The 25,703-nt window shown below is 44.7% G+C and overlaps 1 protein-coding gene across 1 annotated transcript in view; it reads right to left on the minus strand.

Annotated features, from left to right (window-relative positions):
• The window catches only part of PI15 (peptidase inhibitor 15), a 70,644-nt gene that overhangs the window by 33,266 nt on the left and 11,675 nt on the right, over positions 1 to 25,703 (minus strand). Inside the window, exons 2-3 of the mRNA XM_075589021.1 lie at positions 23,758 to 23,862; positions 22,919 to 23,253 (exon numbers count right to left, since the gene is read on the minus strand). Of these exons, the coding sequence (XP_075445136.1) occupies positions 22,919 to 23,191 (273 nt within the window). The 5' untranslated portion in view covers positions 23,192 to 23,253; positions 23,758 to 23,862. The remainder of the gene's footprint in view (positions 1 to 22,918; positions 23,254 to 23,757; positions 23,863 to 25,703) is intronic.

A 25,703-nucleotide genomic window follows, 5' to 3' on the forward strand; every position in this document is an offset into this window, starting at 1 on the left:
AATAAATATTATTTCCATCAATTAAATTATTTAGAGAGTGTAGGTGCAAAAACACATCTCACTTATTCAGCACCAAAACAGCCTTGAAGGTTTTAATTGAATATTTTATTGATTTTGTCTCTAATTGTATCTGTTACGTGTACTTTGCAAGTTATTTTGAAGGAAGTATGTCTTCTTCTTTACTGATTGCATTTTTTGTGCTGGAGCGGTTTTTAAATTCTTATACAGTAATGCAATGATCACTGTTGCCAGCAGATGGAACAAATATGCAATTTTTTTTGCAGTGTGTGTAAATGGGATCATCTTCCTTTGACCTGACAGAGCCTTGGTTTGAAATATGTGTGCTTACGCTACAACATGAGAACTGAATTACAACATATACACACACAGTAAACCAAGTTATTTTCATTATGAAAATGCACTACTGTCAGATCTTAAGGTTAGCTACAGTAGGTCTTCGCATTATTTAATCAATCTGTCTTTAGATGCGTGATGTTACTTAAAAATTAAGATAGAGAATCTAGTTGCAGAGTTTCTGTGTACAGTATGCCCAAACAAAACTATTTGGAATGAATGTCTGTTCAGTTATACATATGAAAAATGCAATGCCTTGACACCAAATCAAATAAAGACAATTGTTCAAAAGTCACCATAAACCTGATCTAGGTGAATTAGATAAACATATGGAGATATTGTTAAAAAAAATTAAATAAAAAAAAAAAACCCCTTTGAAAAGTAAAAAAAAGTATCCCTTAATTTAAGTTCCATTCAAATTAAGTATACAGTCATAATGCCACTTCAATGATTTAAGAAGGTGCTTTGTCTTACCTATAAGTGCATAACCTTTTGTGGATTGGAAAATATATAAATCAGTGAAAGTGGACAACAAAATTGGTCTTCATAGTAGCAACAAAAATACACTAAAATAACTAAAAAGTTAAATTATGATAAAAATCTCAAAACATAGAAAAACTAACAAGTGTACTGCCAGTATGTGAAAAGAAGAATGGGGGGAGCAATATATAGGATAAATAGGACCCGTAATCTTCCTAACATTTCAACAGTGTATATAGATGGGGAAGAGGGTGAATAGAATAAAATATTGTACTCACATGGCCCAGTGTGGTACTACACACAAATTATGGTATCTTTTAGCTCCAGCCGGGTATGCTTTCTCAGTCAGCCATCCCTCAAAAACATGCAGTCTCCCCTCGTATCCTCCGTAACTCTCCAAGTGAGTGGGTATACGTAGAAGGGAGAGACACCACAAAGGTAGGTGTATAAAGGATTTTTTATTACATAAAAAGTGAGCAAACACTTAACTCACATGTAAGACCCCTCTGGTGCATGTTGCGGATCTCTGTGTTCAGCTGGAACTCGCACCCTACCCCACGTCCGGTGCTGAGGATTCCAGCTGAGACGCTCAGGCGCACACTACGGTTGCCGGATACTACAGAGTCACCACATGAATAACGCGTTTTGCAAGAAATTGCTTCGTCAAGTATTGGTTGGCAGCAACCTACTGTAGCTTGGGCACTGCATGGGTTGAGATCCCGGATCTCCATCCCAGGGCCGACATTGGGTTCCGGAACGGGCAGGACAACCTCCAACTTGAGAGAGTGGGAGGTCCCAACCGGCACCTCGGGGATGGTCGCACCCTCCTTGTCTGTCGAACCAGAAGAAGAATCTAGCATGACAGGTACCTCCCTCGTAGAGCAGGTCGGTGTGGATGGTACACTGGATACCTCGCAGTAATCGGTCAGGCCTCCGTGGACCTTCGACCGAGCGCAGAACGGCTCTGACGTCGCTCTGGTTGATACAACAGATGGCTCCGACCCCTGCAGGGGAGCAAGTAAGTCCTTGAAGGTCTCAATCCACACGGCAGGGCCTGAAAGGGGATGTCCTCTCCCGGTGTCTACCCCGGTGTATCTACTCACTGTGGCAGACTCCACGCAGGAACCGGGAAAGGTCATCGGTGGCTCCAGATGAAATAACTCATAGATTGAGGCCATGTAATGAGTCTGCAGATCGCACGATGATCCCAAGTCCAGCGTCGATTATTTCTGCACTAGAGTATTGAGGCTCTTCAGCTCCTCCGTGTCTAGATCGGTTGTGGGAAGCTCAGGCCCCTTCTCTTTGGGCTGGTGGTAAGCAACTTGGCATTTAGTTAGTACCCGTAACTCCTGTCCAGGGCAGTCACATAAGGGGCAGACCCCTAGTAGTATATTCTCTCTGTCTTGTGAGATCACTAGAACCTAGCCAGTTAACTGATAGATGGTTCCTAGTGTGTCGGTCACTTTAATCCGCACACGTCTACAAGCACGTGTGTTCCACGTGTGTCTGATCTTCTTGCATCCGTGCCATCCTGGCTAGCAATGCCCTATCTCCTCCCCCTGGTGGATCCAGACATCCCATCCAGGGGGAAGAAAGAGGCGCGGTCTGCATTTTGCACCAATCCTAGATGTTTGTGGCAATAAGAGCTTGCAAATCTTTAGCAAACTGACACACGGTCCCCTTTCTCAGTGGGAACCGCCATTTTGTAATGCACATAATAGTTTGCAGCTCCCCTTTCGGAAGGCCGCGTTAGCATGGCTGCAGCTCCTCAAATGGATCAGGTGCCCCTCCTCGGATACCTGCCCACACAAATTAGGATATCACGGGTGGGCCGAAGTGTCCTCGGTGAAGCCTCGAGGCACTACCCCCACTCCTCTTCTTAGGATATAGTAACATGCTGTGGACCGCAGCACCCCCCACTTGAAGCCTAGGGGGTACCGCCCACACACCTCTTCCTACTAGTGAATCACCACACATATCAGCCCCCAAGGGGAACTGCCATAGTATATCTGCAGCTCCTCAAACAGAGGTTTTGGCTGCTTGATGGTCAAGCGCCCGTCCCCAGATACCTGCCTGCATATACAGAACATAGGTCATACTGTACAATCAACTACATGGTGTAGGCTACAGGCCCTTTGGTGAAGCCGCGGGGAAACTGCCCCTGCACCTCTTCTAGGTAGTAATGATATAGTCATTTCACACACTAATTGTGCATGAACTGGGTGAGTGAAATAGGAGCGTATCTCCTTGTCCTGCTGCAAAAACTTGTCCTGATGATCTCAACAGTGCCTTCATTTGTAGAACCTTATCCCTCACCCTAAGTGAGATCATAGAGAAACCTTGTATTCTGGTGTGGTGCATAACTGTGAGGTAGAACAGAAGTCCGCGGTGGTATGGGGATATATCAGGACAGGTTCTCAATGATTATCCATCGTAGCGCAGCGCCTCCAGCCAGTGAAGATCCTGGTGCAGCCAAGAGGATCCCCACTGGCAATATCAGATGGTAGTCCAGACAAGCAGCCACATCATATAGTTCAACTGGTCTTTATTAGCAGTGTGTAGTTATCCATTACAGGCACATTCCCTGAAGCAGCACCCACAGGGCTTGAGGCCCTGTAGGCCCCTTTTCAGCTCATTTACCCCCTGATGGGATAACGAGTAAGTGCTCCCACTCCACAAGGAAGGAAGAGAGCCCTGACTTCTGGGAGAGTGTCAGCTTATGTACCCCAGGGAAGGTGCTTGTAACCCTGTCCCATAACAAGGCAGGTCCGATACTGAGTTTGTGCACCCTTGCCCTAGGGTACAGATAAATACTGTGACAGGCAATGCATTTTTTGGCAAATGCTTGTTTTCTATTGATTGGCATTTTTTCTATTTCTGTTTATTGTTTTGATTAAATTGTTTGTAATTTGGATGGCTTGTTTTTAGTACATTTGTGGATTGGCTAGTGGTTTTATTTCTTGATTTGTTTGGTTGGTTAGGTTTTTCTTTAATTGTATGCTATTATTTTGGTATAATATAATTTTTATTCTTTATCGGTTTTGATGTTGGAATAATTTTATTTTTAGGTCTATTGTTGTGGTGGTGTTTAGGTGCTTGTTTATTCTTTAATTGTTGTGCTTGATTTTTGTTTTAATAGGCTGGCCATTGACTGCTATATTATATGGGTATGATGTACTAATGTGCCAATCAATGAGTAGAGGGTGGATATTGTGACCCTTGGGTGGGTGGTTAGGCCTCCCAGGTGGGTAGTGGTGGAGGGTGGATTAACCCCTTAATTACTATAGCAGTTATTAACCGCTAAGGTGATTAAGGGGTTAGGGGCCATTAGATTGTATTTTTTCTTGTACTCTTGCTGCCAACTGAGGACATGGACCTGGAGTATGGTAACAAGGACGCCTTCATGATGGCAGGGGTACGTAGAAGGTTTTATTTACTTTATTTCTGCTGGCTGGCTAATGTTTGATTTTGAATGGGCAAATGAGCTATTATCCATATCTGGATAATAGTAATTTTGCCCATTACTGTACTGTATGTGTTGGGGGCGGGGTTGTTATTGGTGGAGTAGGTGGGTAGGTGGGTTGTTGTGTTTATTTTTGTTTATTGTGGGTAGAGGGATTAGGTGAAGGGTGTAGTAGCCCAAAGGATGGATGTTTAGGTCTACCTGGTGGTAGCTGGAGTGGTTAACCCCTTCATTACCATAGCGGTATTCGTCACTAATTAACTCCACCCACAACCCCCCCTGCAAGGCCTAAACATGCACAAGGGCCAAATACTACCTTCACCCACCACCGCTACCCACACTAAACCAGGCACCTGGTATTTAACCCCTTCATTGCCTTAGCAGCTAGCCGCTAAGGTAATGAAGCTATTTTAATAAAAAATGTAATACTTGTGTACGTGAGCAAGGGGTCTCCGTATTATAACCGCGTTGATTTGAGGTCTGGGGACCCCCTGCTTCCTTGGATACAGGCCCTGTTTATCTCCTATGTATTTAAATCCCACAGTCACGTGACGCAAGACATTTAAATGCGTAGGAGATACCGGCACCCCATAACGGTGCCTGTATCTCGGGAAGCAGGGGGTCCCCGGACCTCAAATCAACACGGTTCTGCTCCGGAGACCCCCTGCCGACGTAAACTAGTATTAACATTTTTATTAAAACTCTGCGACCACTGGTGAGATATGCGCCGGGAGAGTCGGCTCTCTCTGTGCAGCTCTCTATGCAGCTGGGCAAGATTGCTGCAGATAGCTGGGTAAGCCCTTTCGAGACAGACATCATGTCGCTGGATCCTCAACCGTTTTGGGCATTTTGCTATCACAGATATTCATGGTGTTCTGCATACTGTAATAAGAACGCTCAAAAACCTGGCTGCGTAACAGGCCCAGTGAGTTGGTTTATGAAGGCTACTAGCATGGGCCCCACTGATTTCTTCCTAATTATGCTTCCTGCTCACATGCTCTTCCTCTGGATAGAAGAAGGATAGAAGATGGGGCACACGGATTAAAAAAAAAGAAATAATTTATTAAAGCATACACAACGTTTCGACCTAATAGGTCTTTGTCAAGTGCAAAAAAAGTGGCCACTTTTTTTGCACTTGACAAAGACCTATTAGGTCGAAACGTTGAGTATGCTTTAATAATTTTTTTTTTTTTTTTTAATCCGTGTGCCCCATCTTCTATCCTTCTTGTATGCCGTGGATTGGACGCAGCCGATCGTACATTGATGGGAGCACCGGTAACTGTGTCAATTTCTTTATTACATTGTGGTGTGCAGCATTTACTCCTTGTCATATCACTTCTTCTGGATAGAACAGATGTGTTCTGCAAGGAAAGCAGCAAAACTAATGTGACTGATCAACTAATAGCTGCTGCTTATACCAAACCTGTTTGCCTTTATGAAAGTGTTATGCAATACTTCCTTTGCAGATGGATTGCATGAAAAAAATAGTATTGATTTTAAGTTGGTAAAATCAGGGAAACAAAACAAATTAAATTTTTGTATTTTAATTATCACCTCCTGTTGGACTTTAGAGATAATTACTGTATGGAAAAGCTTGTATGGACTGTATCAAGATATAAAGATGCCACAGTGACCAATTAAACGCATGCATTAGGTTTGCTGGATTGTGCTTATACCCTTTAATTAACAACCTGCTAACATAACAGTCATAGTTACTATTCCAATGAAGACATTTTGTTTTCTCTGTCCACTAGCTCAATAGCTATTTAAAAGCTCTGTCACGAGCAAAATATTGTACGGAACTTAATAAATCAAGCCCTCCATTCATTTGAGCAGAATTATTCTCCATCACAGAGAAGACATCTTCACAGCATACTGAAGAGGGCCTTAGAAACAGACAACTAACCTCCAGCCGACCATACATTTGATATATTTTTGAGGGTAATGTTGCAATGTTTTTTCAGATGGGTGTAAGAAATGTAGTGTGTATATTTGTATTTGTAACTAGTACAGATGTACATGTGTTATTGGTCATGCAATTTCTTTCTCCTACAATCCCTGTGCAATAATAAAGTTGTGTTTGCATTGCATCTTCCCAGGAAAATAAAGCCTACTTTTTCTTATTTCTTAATACCTGAAATATATATTTTTTTGTGTGTACATAGTTGAAAAAAAATCTAATTTTGGTAGCAGCTTACTGAATTAGAAAACATTGGCTATCGTAGTACAGTAAGAGTATCATCTTTGAGTATCTTAACGCCTAAAAGGTTGTTACATCCCGTAATAACAGCAAGCAGGACAGGAAAAAACAGAGAAACTCTGTCTGGCATACTAAAAGAAGTAATGCTATATAAATAGGGGATACAAATTTACTAAACACCCCTATCCCCCCCCCCCCACCCATGTCCCCCAAAAGGGAGATGTGCTGGTATATAGGGTATTATGGGGCTGTGGTGCTAACCTGTTTGATATACAGAAGTCTGAGCCTCCGCACATAGGAAGCTTGGGGTGCAAGGTGCAATGCCACCAATTGTGAGGATCCCAGCACAGACAGGATAACCCCTCACAGGAAACTATACCTCCTTGTGAATAACCACTCACACAATCATATGAACCATAGGAAACTTTACTAGCAGGGCATAAACATAATACTCACACAATAATACACAAATGAACAACAGTAATTGCAATACACAAGGGCAATCCCCTCTCCTCTTACAGGGAGAATATCAATACCTCTTCTCCCTTCTTCTAAGCATATCCCAGACACCACCGGATGCAACATGTCACCCACAATGTCCAGTGATGTGTGAAAGATAGTGCTACCTCCCTTAGTTGTGTTGGTGCACAGTTGGTTACCTTCCCTCTGACGCTGGGCAACGTTGGCTTCCTCCCTTAATGGAGACAATCGCAGCATCCCATGATGCAGGGCTTCCAACAAAACTCCCCTCACTCCTTACCACCAGCAGCTGCACACGTGGTCTGTGAAGGTGCGGGGGTCCTCACAGGCATCCGTATCGCTCCTCCTTGTCACCGGACTCTTGCTAGTGGGGAAAGGCCCTAACTAAGGGCCACTCTGAAATACACACTCTACAATGTTTGGGGCTTAGCTTGGGCCTAGGGGAAACTGCTGTCCTAGTCCTGGGATACCTAACTGGCTCCCAGGACTGTCTTTGCGCTCCGCGTGCTCATCTAGCACTGACTGTTCGTCACAGTTCAACTATATCACAAGTCTCTTAGTCTGCCTCCTCCAACATGGCCACCACAGTCCCTTCAGAGCAAGGCTGAGGAGCTTCATTAGCACCCCCAGATGTCAGGACCCTGCTACATGTACAAGCTTCCAAAAACTACGCCTGAACATGGCGTGTATGCCCCTAACCCCTGAGAGAGGGGAGGGAAACAAAAAGTGCCAGGAGATGTTGCTAACTGATTCATTATTTTTTTTTACAAAAGTCCTTATCTTGGCAAAAGCGAGACTAATTCAGGTTGGCTGGGATTGAAGGTGGAATAGATGCTAAATGGCTTGAAGAATGATGCAGAGATTAAACTCTAAAGGTTGGTTAATAGAAAGGGGATAGATAACAAAGAACCCCCTAAGGTGTAGAAATAACACATCAGTGCTGGCAGGAGCATAGCTAAAACAAGGAAAAATAATTGTGGCCAGGCTCCCCCTCTGGGCTCCCCATGTCCCCTTACCTCTGTGAGTGTTGCAGGGGCGTACGGGTGCTGGCGGTGGGGTACGCGCACCTCCAGTGAGTGTGGGGAGGCAGCAGGAGGCAGTGCCTGTATGCAGGAGGCGACCGAGTCACCGGAGGCTCCCTTTGCAGGGCGCCGCCATCTTGAATGCGGACGCGCATGTGCCGTGCAGTTGCGCATGTGCAAAGGATCAGCAGTAGCGGCCACTACAGACAAAAGGGCTCCGTAGGGACTACAATCCCTACAATGCACAGGGGTTGGGGGATCAGGTGCCACAGCTAAGCCAATAGGGCTGCAAGGATACCCTGCTCCAGATATTGATACTTTTCGCATGCTGAGGAGACCACGCCAGTCTGCAGAAGGAGAGAAGCTGAGAGGTAGTGTCCAATTAGCTTGTGGCTGCTATAGGGACAGGCCCCTTAGACAGGGACACTGCCCCATTTAGCATGATTAGTGTCAGGGACACAGCAGAATACTGCACAACAGTTGCGGCCTGTGGTCTGGACCACAAGAGACTCATCACAGTGGGACACTCCAGCTGGATACGACCCAACGTGGAGGCGGACGCCTTCAATGACGGCAAAGGCATGAGACAGACATCTCTTTGTGATACCACGTGATACCACGTTCTGGAGCACCTGGCAGGTATCCCCATCTACAAGTGCACCAACAGTAACACTTCTTGTGGGCAGCGCAGTCACACATACATTTGGTGGGTTGGCTCTTCTGGACACGGGTGGTTAGGTGCCCAGGGCACCTCAGTACTTTGGTGTAAATCCCACCGGGGTTTGGACATGGTGATTGGGGGCACTCTGTGGGTGTGCAGCCCTGTGAGGCCTGAGTGGTTCTGTTATTATTATTCTTATGTGTTCAGTAAAATTGTTAAACCATACCAGTGTGTATTTCTTACATTGTGTTCTGTGACAGGGTTATCCCACACTGATAGGATCCCTACACGGGTGGAGGCGCTGTCACCATACGATCCAGGTACACCCCAGGCTCCCAGCAGCGGAGGTTCCGGCGTCCTGTGAGCCACACACAGTAGCCGCCATATCTCCCATAGGGTGGGGGAAACTGTGCTACATAAGGTAATGCAGTAAAAATATATGTCAATTTCCAAGCCAGATTTGAGTTGTGCAAACCTCAGAAACAATCCAGGCCTGAATTTGGGGTAGAAGAATATGGCAGATAGAATAAGATTAAACTGATGTCATTGTTCTCACTTGGGAGGGGAAGCCAGACAAGCAGCTACAGTAATGGCCACAGGTTCATTCTTTACAACTTCTCTGTATCACACCACATGTATAATGTTTTTTTCTCCACGGAAACCCACATTTGGAGTTTAAAAAAAAAAAAAACAATTACTTTTCGTTTGTTTTTACTTTATTTAAAAAAAGATATTAGGGGAGAGGAGACACACTGGGGGTGAGTGCTTCATACTTAATTTACTCACCACACCATTGCATTCCCGTGCTGGATCGTTACTTCTTTCACTAAAACAGGATTATGTCTGGCCACAGGAATTCAAATACAAGCCGATAAAAAGTGCTGATGCACTCTGATCATTCTACGTTAAAAGCAGGCTTTTATTGAACTAAATGGAATTAAAAGTTGTTTGAAGAAGTACAGTTAATACAGAAAAAGTAAGTGAAACAATCGAGGATCCGATGGAAGAGCCCTCTAGTAGGACAGGCCAAAGTCAAAAGGCACCTCCCAAAGGAGCACCGGGTAATGTGCCCAGGACTCAGACGCCTTCTCCGGTGGCTCCAATGAGCCCTACTCTGGACCCCAGAAGTCCTTGTTTTATACCTCACAGAGACATTTCAGAGACTGTAGTACCCCAAATGAGAGAGACTGAGCCTCAAGCATTCGATTACTACTCCCCAGAGGGAGTTGAAGAAGTGCTTCACCGAAGCCAATGTGTAAGGTACCTGCCACCTGGATAGCCTATGATTCGTTAGGGGCACCAACTACGGATCACAGCAGTGGTCTTGGGGGCAAAAAAAATCTGTAATTGTGATGTTTACCGAGATGTATAACCTGATGTAGTCATGACAATGTGTTAAGTTGTATATACCGCAATGCATTTTCATTATATAACTATGTTGTGGTTATGTGTTACATGTATCCAAGCGGGGTCTTTGGTCTTTTCACCAGGGGGAGAATGTGGCCAGACCCCCTGGTTCCCTTCGTCCTTCCTTTTCGCTGCGGTCAGATCAGTGTCAGGGTTGCCAGAGCAGGGCCCAGTTTTAGTCTGTGTCGTGGACTTCCTTAGCAGTTTGTGAATCAGTGTCCCTGCATCTTGTTTCAGCTGCACCACATGAGTCTGCTATATCCAGCACCTCTACTGATGCTTTTTCTGCTCTAGCTGGGGCACAGAAAGCATTAATAGGGAGAGGGGCTTAGGAAGAGTACCAAAGGCAGGAGAAGTGGGTATGGTTAGGGCTGCTGCAGGGTGGGACAAGCAGCACTGCTGCCCCATGCTCAAGGTGTTTAGGAGGCCCGTCCCCTTGCCCACACATTAATTCTCTGCGGGGGGATTCAGATGCAGCAGGAAGCACAGAGGGGAAATTCCTTCTCTGAAAACCCCCCATAGGTGGGTGGGACATACTGTAGGTCAGGGGCCAGGGACCCAAGAAGGGCAGCGGGGCTTGGGCTAGAGCTGCAGCCAAAGAGAAAATAAAGTACAAAAGAGACATATATAAGAGATAAAACAGCTACGTGATGGGGAGAAGAGAGACACGAGGGAGAAACGAGAGAGAGACACGAGGGGGAGAAGAGAGAATGATGAGGGGAAAGAGGGAGAAAGAGGAAGGAAAAGAGAAAAAGATGCTGGTAAAAGAAAGATCAGATTGTTAGAGAGCGGAAGGTATTTTGGCCATGGTGGGTCTTTACGGGAGGGTAGCATGGTGAGTTAACCCCTTCATTACCTTAGAGGTTACTAACACTAAGGTAATGCAGGGGTTAACCCCTCCCACTACCCATCCAGTAGGCATAAATACCCACCACAGGCCAAATACCATTTTAACCCACCCCTGCTACCCCCAATAAACATTAAAACGAATACTAGCCATTACACCTATTGATTGCCGGTGTGGTGTCATGCCTGTATGCCCGCAGACCTGGCTAGACCCCAGTACTGAGGTGGGAACGGTATGATACCACACACCCACAGCAGTGGGAGCAAGCCCAGAGTGTGGTATAGCGTTGCTGGGCCTGTAGGAAGAGTTGTTAGTTTATACTTGCAATGCTTGGGGATGTCCGTAAGAATAGTCGTGTCCGTGTGCCAATGTTCAGGAGTCTAGAGGTTAGAATCGTCAGAGTATAAGCCAGGTCCTAGGAAGCCAGAGGTAATCGAAGTAGTATGCGTAGCAGGGTTCAAAGGGATACCAGAGAGCAGAGTATTCCAGGACAAGCAGGGGTCAAAGCCAGGGAAATCCAAGATAACACAGGAGCAGGAAACAACAGGAACACAGAGGGAGCACAGCATAGGTCAGGTACACACAGGGAAACAGGAACTATGCAGAGCGAGGAAGAAGTGGACAGACAGGGTTATAAAGGAGGGCATACCAATAGGAGAGAGGGGAGGAGTAGAGAGAGAAGTGGGAGACGACATGGATAGGACAGGGAGAGAAGAGGAGGAGACAGAAGGGGCAGTCAGGGGAATGGCCTGGAGGGCTTGGGAGGCGGAGACATGGGGAACAGGATAAGAAGAGCATGTGCGTGCGCCCTCTGTAAGATGGGGATGCGCACGCACAGGTTGCAACACAGAGAGGGACCGCACGGAGCAAGGGAAGGACGCAGGAGGAGCACGAAGCCCAGAGAAGGGGAACGCGCGCGTGACCTGCGACCGCGAGACGGCACGCAGAGGCAGGGAGGAGGGAGCATGTGGATCAGGGAGACCAGCGGAGGAGTGTGTGTGCGTGCCCATCGTGGGCTGAGGGAGCGCACGCACCGGTCGCGTCACCAGGTGCGCGGAACGCCGCGCCGCGGGCCCCACGGAGGGAGGCGGCAACGGGACGGATGCCACCACGGGGGAAGATAATGCGGGCACCGCGGGAGAGAGGGAGTGGGGAGGATCATAGGAGGGACTAAGGGACCGCGTGGGTATGCGAGACCTGCGGGGAACACGCTGCAGCAAGGGGGGAGAGGTGGAAGGCAAAGGAGAGGAGTGGGAAGGAATAGAAGGGGCAACAGGAGATGGGAGAGAGGGACAAGGAGGGGAGGGAATCTCCTGAGTCGTCACAGTATCCCCCCCTTGAGGATCAATCTCCGAGTGATCCAACCACGGCTTGATGGGAAATTTCTGATGAAGTAGAGAAAGTAGCCTTGGGGCGTGGATGTGCAGGTACCCAGGAAAGTTCCTCAGTACCGTAGCCCTTCCAGTGTACCAAAAACTGCAGTCTATTTTTAGACAGACGATAGTCGATGAGACTGTATTTCGTACTCCTGTTGGCCCAGGGTGGACACTGGATTGGGTCTCCAAGAGGGGTTCGGGAAATGGGGACTGGGAATTAATATTTAAGGAGGGAAACATGGAACCTTCATGTGGGAGGAAGATCGAGACGATAGGCTACAGGATTCACCTTCTCTAGGATTTTTAATGGTCCCAAGAATCTAGGGGACAGTTTGGGTGAAGGAGTTTTGAGCCTAATGTTTTTGGAAGAAAGCCACACCAGATCAACAGGTTTGAAGGAAGGACCCCTTTAACGGTGGCGATCTGCCTTGGTTTTTTGTTTGGCAACCGCAGATTTTAAAGACTTGAGGATTTTTTTCCAGGATTCTTGTAAGTTGGTGATATGAGGTCGGCTGCAGGAACACCAGAAGGAGAAGGTGAGAGAGGGAGACTACTGGGGTGGAAGCCACAGTTGATAAAGAAAGGAGACTCCTGAGTAGACTCATTCCTCAAGGAATTTATGGCAAATTCAGCCCATGGTAAAAGATCCACCCAGTTATCTTGTGAGTCCGAAATGAAGCATCTTAGATACTGTTCAAGAGTTTGGTTCATCCTTTCAGTTTCACCGTTGGTTTGTGGATGGTATCTAGAGGAAAACAAGAGAGAGATACCCAATCTTTGGGAGAAGGCCCGCCAGAATTTTGAGATGAACTGAGACCCCCGATCCGAGACAATAGAAATGAGGACGCCATGCAACCTGAAGATCTCTTTGGAGAAGACGTCTGCCAAGGTGGCAGAGTTGAGAAGACCCTTGAGGGGAACAAAGTGTGCCTGCTTCGAAAACCTGTCAACCACGACCAAAATAGTTTCATCCCTTTGGAAACAGGCAGCTCAACAATAAAGTCCATCGAAATGTGTTTCCAGGGTTGTTCAGGGATGGGAAGTGGTAGAAGAAGTCCAGAAGGTTTATGATGGAGGGTTTTACTCTGGGCACATACAGGACAGGAGGAGGTAAATTCGAGAATGTCTTGATTCGTCTTAGGCCACCAAAAAGTCCGTTTAATGAGATCTGCCGTCCTTTTGAAGCCTGGATGACCAACTGCTCTAGAGGAATGACCCCAAAGTAACACTTTATGATGAAAACGTGGAGCAGCGTAGAGACGTCCTTCTGGTACCCTGAACCTGCTGGGAATATGCGCTTGTGCCTTGTTGATCTCATCCAACACATCGAAGTTGTTAGCAGAAATTATGCACTTGGCCGGGAGAATAGGTTCCGAGATTTCTTTAGCTTCAGTCTCAGAGGCAAACTGACGAGAAAGGGCATCCGCTTTAACATTTTTGGTCCCAGGAATATACGAGATGGTGTAGTTGAAGCGGGAAAAGAAGAGTGACTAGCGAGCTTGGCGGGAGCCTAGGTGACGAGTCCCCTCAATATATAACAAATTTTTGTGGTCAGTGAGAATAGCGATTGGTTCCTTGGAACCCTCCAAAAGGTGTCTCCATTCTTGGAGATCCAACTTGATGGCCAAAAGTTCGCGATTACCGACATCATAATTATTTTCTGCTGCTGAGAATTTCCGTGAAAAAAAACCACAAGGATGGAGTTTCTTTCGGGGAGAAGTCCTCTGGGAAAGAACTGCGCCAGCTCCTACGTCTGAGGCGTCAACCTCCAAAGTAAAGGGGAGGGAGGTATCCGGATGACGAAGAATGGGAGCAGACACGAATGCCTTCTTGAGAATCTCAAAGGCTGAAATGGCCTCAGGTGACCAGGATGAGACATCGGCGCCCTTTTTGGTCAAGGCGGTGATTGGAAGAGCAATAGAAGAAATTTTTTTGATAAACTTCCTGTAATAATTGGCAAAGCCAAGAAAACGTGGCACAGCCTTGAGTGAATTAGGGAGTGGCCAGTCGAGAACTGCCTTCAGCTTCTCAGGGTCCATGGAAAAACCTTGGCTGGAGATGATATAGCCTAGGAAGGCCGTGGAAGCCTGGTGAAACAGACACTTCTCCATCTTGGCGTAAAGACGATTAGAACGAAGCCTGGAGAGCACCAGTTTGGTATGTTGAATGTGTTCCTCCAGATTTGTAGAAAAAATAAGAATGTCGTCTAGATAGACAATGACAAAAGTTCCCAATACATCACGGACGATGTCGTTCATAAATTCCTGAAACATGGCCAGGGCATTACACAGCCCAAAGGGCATAACAAGATATTCATAATGTCCAGAACGTGTCTTAAACGCTGTTTTCCACTCGTCTCCTTCCCTTATACGAATGAGATTATATACACCCCTTAAGTCGAGTTTTGAGAAGATAGAGGCCCCTTGGAGACGGTTGAACAGTTCAGAAATGAGCGGAAGAGGATACCGTTTTTTTACCGTGACCTTATTGAGTCTGCGGAAGTCGATGCATGGCCTCAGTGATCCATCTTTCATCTTCACAAAGAAGAAGTCAGCCCCGGCAGGAGAGGTAGAGTTGCAGATGAATCCCTTTTCCAGATTTTCCTGAATATAAGTAGTCATGGCCTCGGTCTCCGGGATGGAGAGTGGATAAGACTTAGACTTTGGCAGGACAGTCCCAGGGATAAGGTCGACAGGGCAATCGTATGGATGGTGAGGAGGAAGAACCTCTGCTTGTGCCTTGTTGAACACGTCCAAGTACTCATGGTACACAGCAGGCAGGGACGACTGATCGGCAGGTACGGAGTCCAGACCGGCAAGCACAACCACGGGAGGATCCACTGGCACAGCATCTATGGACGAGGGCCACTGGATAGGCAGAGTACCGGACCAATCAATGCGCGGATTGTGGAGTTGAAGCCAAGGCAATCCTAAAATAATTTGTACGGAAGGGGATTGAAAAACGTCAAAGAAAATTACCTCCTTATGACCATCGGCCAGGGTCAAGGTAAGAGGAATAGACTCCCAAATGATTAAGGCCGGCTGGAGCGGTCGTCCGTCGATGGCCTCAAGGCCAATAGGGCTCTTCCTTCTGACCATGGGAATTTGATTCTCCAATGCGAACTGCTGGTCCAGGAAATTACCGCCCAATCCGGAATCGATGAATGCTTCCACCTTTACGACAAGGTTGGGACCCTCCAACGTGGCCGGTAGCATAAACTTCTTTGGGAGAGCTTCGGAAGGAGAGGGGTTAGGAGAGACTGTACCCAGTAGAAGCCCCTCTACCTTTACTGGGTGTGCCCGTTTCCCGGCTTCAAGGGACAATTCTGGAGACGATGTTCCGAGGAAGCACAATAGAAACACAGCCTGTTCTGATGACGCCGTGCCCTCTCAGTTGCCTGGAGTTGCTGACTGCCGACCTGCATAGGTTCCGGTGCCTCCAGGACAGGAGAGGAGTAGTGGGCGACCTGTGAGAAACAACAGAGGGAGAAGAACGGGAACAGTGTCTCTCGTGACGTCGCTCCTGCGTACGCTGATCCATGCGTACGCTCAGGGTGATGAGTTCCTCCAGGGACGTAGGCCAGGCGTTAGTAGCCAGATCGTCCTTCAACGTATCTGAGAGTCCGTGCCAGTACGCAGCGGTGAGGGCCTCATCATTCCATTGTACTTCGGCGGCCAGCATACGAATCAAGATGGCGTATTTGGCAGCTGATCTTCGGCCCTGAGAAATATGAAAGAGGGAGAAGGCGGCTGTCTCGCACCGTGCGGGGGTATCAAACACAAGTTGAAATTCACGTCTGAATACAGGATAATCTTGCGTTATTTCGCATTTACGCTCCCATAGGGGAGAGGCCCAGGCAAGAGCGTCTCCGGTGAGCAGAGGGTATATATAAACAATTTTAGCACGGCCAGTAGGAAACAGGAAGGGAGACATTTCAAACTGCACCTCACATTGGTTTAAGAAACCGCGACAGGTGCGGGGGTCCCCATCGTAGCAATTTGGAGAGGGGATCCGTGGACCAGGGATTGCGTAGGTAATAGCCATTGATGGCGCAGAAGCCGTGGAACCCTCCTGACGGGAGAAGGTGGCCAATTGCTGGGAGACAGTGGACAGCTGATCGCTAACAAAGTGTAAGGCCTCTATGGTAATACTTGTACCCACCTCAGGGGGGGGCTGCGTTTGTTGGGCTCTGCATAATGTCATGCCTGTATGCCCGCAGACCTGGCTAGACCCCAGTACTGAGGTGGGAACGGTCTGATACCACACACCCACAGCAGTGGGAGCAAGCCCGGAGTGTGGTATAGCGTTGCTGGGCCTGTAGGAAGAGTTGTTAGTTTATACTTGCAACGCTTGGGGATGTCCGTAAGAATAGTCGTGTCCGTGTGCCAATGTTCAGGAGTCCAGAGGTTAGAATCATCAGAGTATAAGCCAGGTCCTAGGAAGCCAGAGGTAAGCGAAGTAGTATGCGTAGCAGGGTTCAAAGGGATACCAGAGAGCAGAGTAGTCCAGGAATGGTGGGGGTCAAAGCCAGGGAAATCCAAGATAACACAGGAGCAGGAAACAACAGGAACACAGAGGGAGCACAGCATAGGTCAGGTACACACAGGGAAACAGGAACTATGCAGAGCGAGGAAGAAGTGGACAGACAGGGGTTATAAAGGAGGGCATACCAATAGGAGAGAGGGGAGGAGTAGAGAGAGAAGTGGGAGACGACAGGGATAGGACAGGGAGAGAAGAGGAGGAGACAGAAGGGGCAGTCAGGGGAATGGCCTGGAGGGCTTGGGAGGCGGAGACATGGGGAACAGGATAAGAAGAGCATGTGCGTGCGCACTCTGTAAGCTGGGGATGCACGCGCACAGGTTGCAACACAGAGAGGGACCGCACGGAGCAAGGGAAGGACGCAGGAGGAGCACGAAGCCCAGAGAAGGGGAACGCGCGCGTGACCTGCGACTGCGAGACGGCACGCAGAGGCAGGGAAGAGGGAGCAGGTGGATCAGGGAGACCAGCAGAGGAGCGTTTGCGCGTGCCCATTGTGGGCTGAGGGAGCGCACACACCGGTCGCGTCACCGGGCGCACGGAACGCTTCACCGCGGGCACCACGGAGGGAGGAGGCAACGGGATGGATGCCACCACGGGGGAAGGTAATGCGGGCACCGTGGGAGACAGGGAGCGGGGAAAATCATAGGAGGGACTGAGGGACCGCGTGGGTATGCGAGACCTGCGGGGATTGCGCTGCAGCAAGGGGAGAGAGGTGGAAGGCAAAGGAGAGGAGTGGGAAGGAATAGAAGGGGCAACAGGAGATGGGAGAGAGTTACAAGGAGGGGAAGGAATCTCCTGAGTCATCACATGTGGTTACCTATGCCCTCAGTGGGAGAAAAGATAATCCCAATGGCAATGAATGGTCACTCCATCCACCCCAACAACTCCCCGCCCCCTCCCCCCCAATACATACAGTACAGTAATGGGCAAAATAACTATTATCCAGAGCTAGATAATAGCTCATTTGCCCATTAAAAATAAATGTTGCTCCATTCATCTGTTGCTCCACTGCTAAAACACTGACACAGGCCCTCATTCTCTCCTGCCTCATTACTGTAACCTCCTGCTGTCCGGCCTTCCTGCCTCTCATCTACATCTATCCTAAACGCTGCTGCCAGAATCACTCTACTCTTTCCTAAATCTGTCTCAGCGCCTCCCCTACTGAAATCCCTCTCCTGGCTTCCTATCAAATCCCGCATCTCACACTCAATTCTGCTCCTCGCCTTTAAAGCTTTACACTCTTCTGCCCATCCTTACTCCCCTCATTTTTCAAAATTGGTTTCTTATGAGTATTTTTGATTTTCGTCAACCAGAAAACATTCAAATGTGACAATGCACAAAGGGAAATGGTTTGGAGTAGATATTGGCGAATCTGCCTGTGACAAGGACATATCCCTGTTTAAATAAAGCAGCCTCAGCGCTCTGAGAATCCAGCAGAGAGATAGTTAATTGCAGCCACTCAATTAACTACTGCACCGACACACTTTATTCGAGCAAATACCCAGTATGTACCTGGCAGATACCTGGAATGCGCCGCTCCTCACCTCTGACAAGCCTCGTTGTGTTTGCCTTCCCAGCCTGGGTTCATGCCTGGCTGATGGGCGGCTGATCTGTTAAATGATAATGATTACGATTTAATAGGCTGCAATGCTTCGCGTGTCTACCAGATGGCATAAATTCATGAATTGTAATGCAGTATATATATATATACTGTGCAGTATTGCAGCCAGGGGGAATAAAATGCTTTAATCCCTGCCTGGAAAATACCTCAATGCACTCGGGCAGAAAACAGTCACAAACCTCAATACACCCGGGTATACCCGAATTCGTGGGACTAGCCGAGCTCGAATAAAGTGTGTCGCCAGTGTAGTCTCCACCTGGACTAATGAGAGCTCTGTAAAAAGCCTCATGTGAGACACAGGAGAGGGCTTTCCTTAGCTCACATTTGGGCTGACAGAAGGCGAACAGAGAAGTCTGCACACAGACATTGTCTTGAGCACAAAGGCTGTGCTGAGATCAAGACACCCAGAGACCTATATTTCCTGGATACGGAGGACCCAGGAACCTGCCAGAGACTGACATGGAAGGCCACCTGCTTAAGGTACTTCCTGAGACTTTGGGGGTGATAGGCTGGTAATGGGAATATCCCTCCAGTCCTGCAGATAGGGTCTGGGGAAGTAAGTTAGCCCTTATAAAGGGATAGGGGTTTGTTATTTTGTTGTTTTTGTATGTTTTGCCTGGATAAAGGAACAGGCTCAATAAAGCCAAGATATAATTTCACCCAAATCGGTCTCCATTATATGTGCCTCTGCACACATCTCTTACACCGCCCCAAAATCCGTTTCACGGTGTAAAATCCGCAAACAGATTTGGGTGGTTTCAATCCGCATTATTTCATCAAAATCCACCATTGGATACAACCCATGGATGGATTTGTAGAATCTAATCTGCGGATTCAGCAATCTGCGGATTGGATTCTAAAAATCCGGCTATGGTTTGCAGAATTAACAGATGTATTGGTGGTAGTAATAATAATAATAATAATAATAAAATCCACTGAAACGCGTGGACAAAGGGAACTAGCCAATCCACTGCGGATCCAAATGCAACCAAAAAAATTGCCCATCTCTAGTCTGGAGTCATATTGGTGCCATGTGTTTGTATGAAGAGCAATAAGCAATATTACTGTGCTCTATAAGACACATTATGTCACTGGAAGACAGACTAAACCGAATTTAAGTCAATGGATTGTAAAGTGTCATCTGGCATTGGAAGGTGACTTATGGCATAGTATCGCTGAGTAAATATGACCTAAAGTCCCATTCAACCAAAAATCAGTAACAAATGTTGTATTAGAAGAACATAAATTATGTAAATTACTTTTGTGTAAAATAGTTTTTCGGTCTCTCTAAATTCCAAACTTTAATTTATTGTCTAAGAGATTAAACTGTACAACCACATATTTGTCTCTAAGGAATGACACAGTGGAAAGACTATACCTATTAGAGCATAAATCAATTAAATAACTCCTGACATCAATGTAATTGGATTCTATCCAGACCCAAAGGTACATTCTTTAACTTTCTTCTTCAGAACTAAATACATGGCCATATAGTATAGTGTTGTAATTGAATCAGAAAATGTTAAATGTCTGTTTTATTATAATTTTACAAAGAAAAGTATTTTTTTTGTCAAAACAAATACAGCATGCATGATTACATTAGACTGTTTAAGAAATACTTGAAATAACACTGATATTATGACCAGATAGACCTCTGTTTCACGCTTTCTTGAAAAATAAGAATAATAGCAAATAAATCATACATTACTTACATTGCTTATGGGCAACTATTTTAAAATGAAATACAAATATGTTAATTTGTTAAGTTGAAAACTTACATTGGTACATCTTCTTACACAAATGCTGCGGCATATCAATATAAAGTTCAGGTTTAATTTTAGGACCACATTAGCAGATGTCCAAGTTTATTTGTTCAGAAACAAAAGTACAGTACCTACTCCTTAATGCTTATACTAATGAGGAAAGGCTTCAAGTTGGTATTTTGACCTCCTTATTTGTATGTATCTGACCTTTGCCATGCAGAAAACATGAAAGCTCTCTGAGCTTGGAGAATGTAGGAAAGACAGAGGCGAGTCATAATAGTTACTTTTCAATGAAGAGTAGCTACCATCTGCATTGTACTATATATGACCTGTTGGTGGTCTGCTGTTTCTGTAACCTGTTACCCAGCTGGTGTCACTAAGGATGCCACTGCTATTTAAAACATAGTAAAGATGTCAAAAGAAGCTTTAAATCATTTCTAGACAGGTAAGAATGTGGCTCATCTCAGAAGTGCATGTTTTTAAGATGTACATTCTATCTAACTGCACACAACTGTTAATTGAGTTCAGGATACAGAAATAAGTCCCTTTCATGCACAATGTAGCCAACAAACAATGTACAGTACAGTATGACACAGTACACAACACAGGCTGAGTAACTGACTTTTAGCAAGACACAGGAAAAAAAATACTTCTGATACTATTTTATCACAAACACATTGAAACCTGAAACCAATCACCAATGAATGCCAATAATTGAGTTACAATCAATAGTAGAAGTATGATGGTATGGGAGGAACGCAGTATATACTAATAACTATTAATTAGAAACCTATACTTACAGTAAAGTGCATTAAGGTTTTAAAAACATGTAGCCAGGTTGGTTTCCTTGGCTACTATGTCTGCCCTCCCTGGCAGTAAGTCCTGGTAAGAGCAGGCCTGCCAGGAGTCATGATGGGTTTTCCCCACTCACAGTAGCTTCTTCAGTGACAGGGGAGGTGGTGGGACTAGGCCTGTGTGTGTCCAATCACTGGATTCAGACATGGTACCTACTTCCCTTGTACTTAAGGAGCTGCACTGCTAAATTTTGTCAGTGCATTTACCTCCTTGAGAGAGGCTGGTCTGCCCATAACAATTGTGCAGGGCTCCACCAGGGAGTAAGGGAAGAGCATGGACTGCTTCAGGTGCCCTTGGCCTGGAGTGGAGGTCCAGGGTACATCCTGAGGGTGAAGCCCCACGAAGTGAAGTATGCTGCATACAGTATGCTGTTCCATATGGCAGTGTACTAAATAAAGTGATCCTATTCAAAGATATCTTCCTGCCTGAGACTACAATCTATCAGGGGGAGTGGAAGTGAGTTTTTCTGCAGGGATTGTCCCCACATACCTGGAGCCTGCAAGGAATGGAGGCGCTGACACAGAGAGAAAGAATCAGATCTTACCCCAGAAGCCTGTACTGTGTACTCCACAACACAGCAGGAGACTCAGATCTACTGTAAGTCAGCAGGTATGCACCACACCATGTAGTAGTGAAATCTCCCATAGGGTGGGGGAAACACTGTTACATAGAGTAGATACCATCTCTTTATGTTTTCCTCTTATATAAATATAGCATTGACCTTTAACAACTGTGTTGGATTAACTTTGTCACTCTATTTAAAGTGCTAACTCTTTCTATTCACATAGTAAATGGAGCAAATCTTTTCTTTTCTTTTTATCAATGTCAAGTAATTGTGCTGCTATTTTTAGTAAAGTCCCTGTTTTTAAGCACTGCATTGCATTATGGAGATATCAGTTGCAGATAATTTGCCTCTAAGAGAAATTAAAAAGTACAGTCATTCATACATAATAATGCCACCCAGAGCCTCTGGTGCTGAAGCTATTTCCAGTGTTGGGGGTTCACGTGAAACTGGTACAGATAAGAGCTTTACATTTTACCACTGGTAAACCATATGGCCCCCAAATATTGCAGAATTAGCAAGTCAATAAGAAGCCATAAAGTCAGCGGCTGTGTCTTCCTACTGGTCAACACCATTGGCTTTGTTGTATAATTCATGAGGAACACCAACACCTTCACAGGTAATTATCCTGGGATTTGGTGGGCTCCCAGTGTTGAGAGTGTTCTGCACTGAGGCACCCTAGTTCCAATTTTGTAAAATAATCTATTTAGTATTTTTAGCGGGATTGCCAGTGTAAGGCAACAGAGGCTGCCGTGGTAATAGCTGGGATAATACAGAGATATAAACATGGCGAAAAATAAGGATAACAAAAAAAATGAGGTTTCAGAAACAGCACAACATCAGCTATCAGCGAATGATGTGAGTTAACAATCATTTTTATGGAGCATTGCTGTTTTAAAGAGTTTGTGAAGTGATCCTACGAGGCACAGTATCACAGCAAGTGCAATAACTAAAGCACACACTACCAAACATATTCATAGTAAAATTGATGACATTAAAGTTTTACTTGTAACTAGTAGAATTAATTGAAGAATGTATCTATAATGTTAATTTAATTATTTAACCCCCTCCCTTGCAAAAATGTTTTAATGTTCCATCAACAGCCAAGTATTGAGTCAGTATCAACTGACTCAATATTTCTTCCAGCCACAAAAAAGATGATATGCAGCATTTTCTTAAGTAATCTAGTTGACTAAAATGATACAGCAAAATTTCAAGGTTACAAAACGTAGATTTAGTTATACGTCGACCATATACAAAATATGATTTTTATTAATAAGTAACTCACCATGTACTCCATATTTGCGGCAGGTGGAAAGACTTTGCTTCTGACTTGATTATGGTATTCAAGAATAGCAATTATGTCATTCTGTGAAATATAGCGCTTCCTTCTGGCCTTGGGGATATTTGCAGGATCCAGCTGAGCACTTAAATCTGGCTTTGTGATGGTGTAATTGCTGGCTGATGATGCTAAGTCTGTGGTATTAGGTAACACTAGACCACATGTTTCACAGAGAAGCGAAAATAGGAGAGGAGGAATGATAGAAAAGATTTCTTTCATGTTTGAAAGGCAACAGGCAGTCTTTAGATTGTACTACTTTAAATGAAAAGGTTGCCTGGAATCTGCAAAAGAAAGACATGCCAGACTTAAATTCACACACACACACAGCTCTTTAGGAGAAATGGATTCACTTAATTAAGCATTTAATTTCACTATGCAATAAAAATACAATAATGTTATTTTTCTGAATGTACATCTATATAGTTTGTTATGTAAACTCACAATTAGACATTATTATAGTTTACAGTACATACAATTTAACCTGCAAAAACTCTCTCAAAAAACAATTGGATAGAAAATACTCCAAACATCTATCTTGATGAGTGTGACAGCTAATGACAGATAATGTATTTTTGCCTTTGCCTGAACAGCATCACTAAATGTTCCTTCCCTGCATCCAGCTCACATACCATGTGGAGTGTTCAGTGTATGACCTTAAAAATACATTAAAAAAAAAAAAAAAAAACTTTCCTAAAATATTTAATATAATCTGGTCATAAGCATGCTTTATTATAATGCACATTCAGAAATATAAACATTCAGAAACAGTTAGCTAATTGTCTTACCTTTCAACAATGGTAAAGAAGGGTCAGTCTTGAAATAGTTAAATTTGTATGCTGTGTTAGGAAGTGTGTAGCCTTGTAAAGGGATGATGTATCCTATCATAAATTCTGTGAAAGCAAAACTCTGCTAGTTAGAAACTTCTGGCTGCAGGATTTGCTAAGTGATAACAGCTTTTATATGTAACAGCTTGGATTTTCAAGAAAGGGCAGTCTTTCTAAGAGTCTATTGCAAGCAAAAATAACAGAGGAGGAGTTAATCACCAAGTACAGGGATTGGGTGGCAACATTTCAGACTAGGTGGTGATAGAAATGACGTACAGTATACACATTATCCCACAACAAATAATTTTTTAGTGGTACAGTATTTTATTTCCTTAGTGCAATATTTCCCAGGGTCTCTGAAAATGTATATTGTTAACAACAAACTTTACAAAAAAGATTAAAAAGATTAAATTTGAGGTGCACCCCAACCCATCAAAGATATGTGATATGAAAAAGGTAGAAACAAAAACATGCAGATAATCATAACCCGTAATATCATAGTCATATTTTCATGCAACACATCACACAAATCGCTAGTGCAACATTTCGATGACATTAATGGAAGTGGAGTAGCACACACAAGCAAAACCGTTTGTAAATATGCAATCAACTATACTTCCCCAAAAAGGTTCCCATTTGAAAATGCTTCTCTCTACATTCCTGTAAGCTCCTGTACTTCCTTGAGCCTTTCTTAGATCACTTTTCAATTTGGCAGGTAACCCGAAGTTCACAATGTATAAATGTCCATTAGATCAAATGGAAGTTGATTAATTGTAACCACATTATATTAAAGAGTGTCTTTAGTGTAAGAATGTCCCAAAGGAAATTGATGCTGCCTGGCATAGCAGCAGGATGGCAGAATAGAATTAGATGAAGTTTAAATTCCAATCTGATTACGTCACTATTGTCTCTTGGGAGGGAAAAACAACAAACAGTAAGGATGAGACAGGAATGTTAGTTACCCTGAGAGACTGAAAAGCAACCATGCAGTCTTGATACAATGCCTGTCCTTCAAATTAAAATCATTTGTGTCAGTAGATTTATTTATTTATTTTTTTAACACCATTTGAAATTAGTACGTATAATTCATAACTATTTCACATGATATGTAAGTCTGACGTGATTAGTGGGGAAATGGATAGAAACATTGCAGAAAGATTGAATTGTTGACTATCTAAAGTCCAGCAATTTACGAGATCCCAGGCAGCATAGGTTTACTGATGGGAGATCATGTCAGACAAGTCTAATAGATTTTGACTTGGTGATTACTAGCCTACATATGCAGGTGACATGCTTATTTCTTAACTCAAAGCAAAAAAAAAAAATCTACATTGAGAATAGAGTTTGTTCAAAAAGAGAGAATCTGTCAGCAGGTTTATACAGATTAAGGAAAGACCAAAAACAGGCAATGGGAACTACACTTCTTTGAGCTCAGGACAGCATTCATGACAATAAAGTCAGTTCTCTTAAGTGGTTGCATACTATATTGTAGCATCACCTGCAGAGGATCTTATAAAACCAAGCATGACAATTTTGTTCTAATCTTCAGTAAACTAATGGACAATGTCTAAAAAAAGGTACATTGTATACTCTATATCATAAACATATTCAAGAAAGACTAAAAGACATGTACAGTTTATAAGACATACTTCAATGGTTTCAACAAGGAGTCAAGAAAAAGAAGTGTTAGAACATGAGGTAATTTCTTTAAACGGGAGGGTGGAAAGCTCGGGGGAAATATGAAAAATCCCCACAGAATACCACACCACCGAGAAAGGGTGGGCAATTCCTGGAATTGTCTCCAAACAGTGTGCTAGAAGCTAATAAATGAGAATTCAAAACTGTTTCGGACAGGTATACAGTTATGAAATATGAAAGAAAGAAAGCTAAGGATCTAAAATAGTCTG

Source organism: Ascaphus truei, chromosome 2 (genome assembly GCF_040206685.1).
Source record: "Ascaphus truei isolate aAscTru1 chromosome 2, aAscTru1.hap1, whole genome shotgun sequence".
NCBI classification, from domain to species: Eukaryota; Metazoa; Chordata; class Amphibia; order Anura; family Ascaphidae; genus Ascaphus; species Ascaphus truei.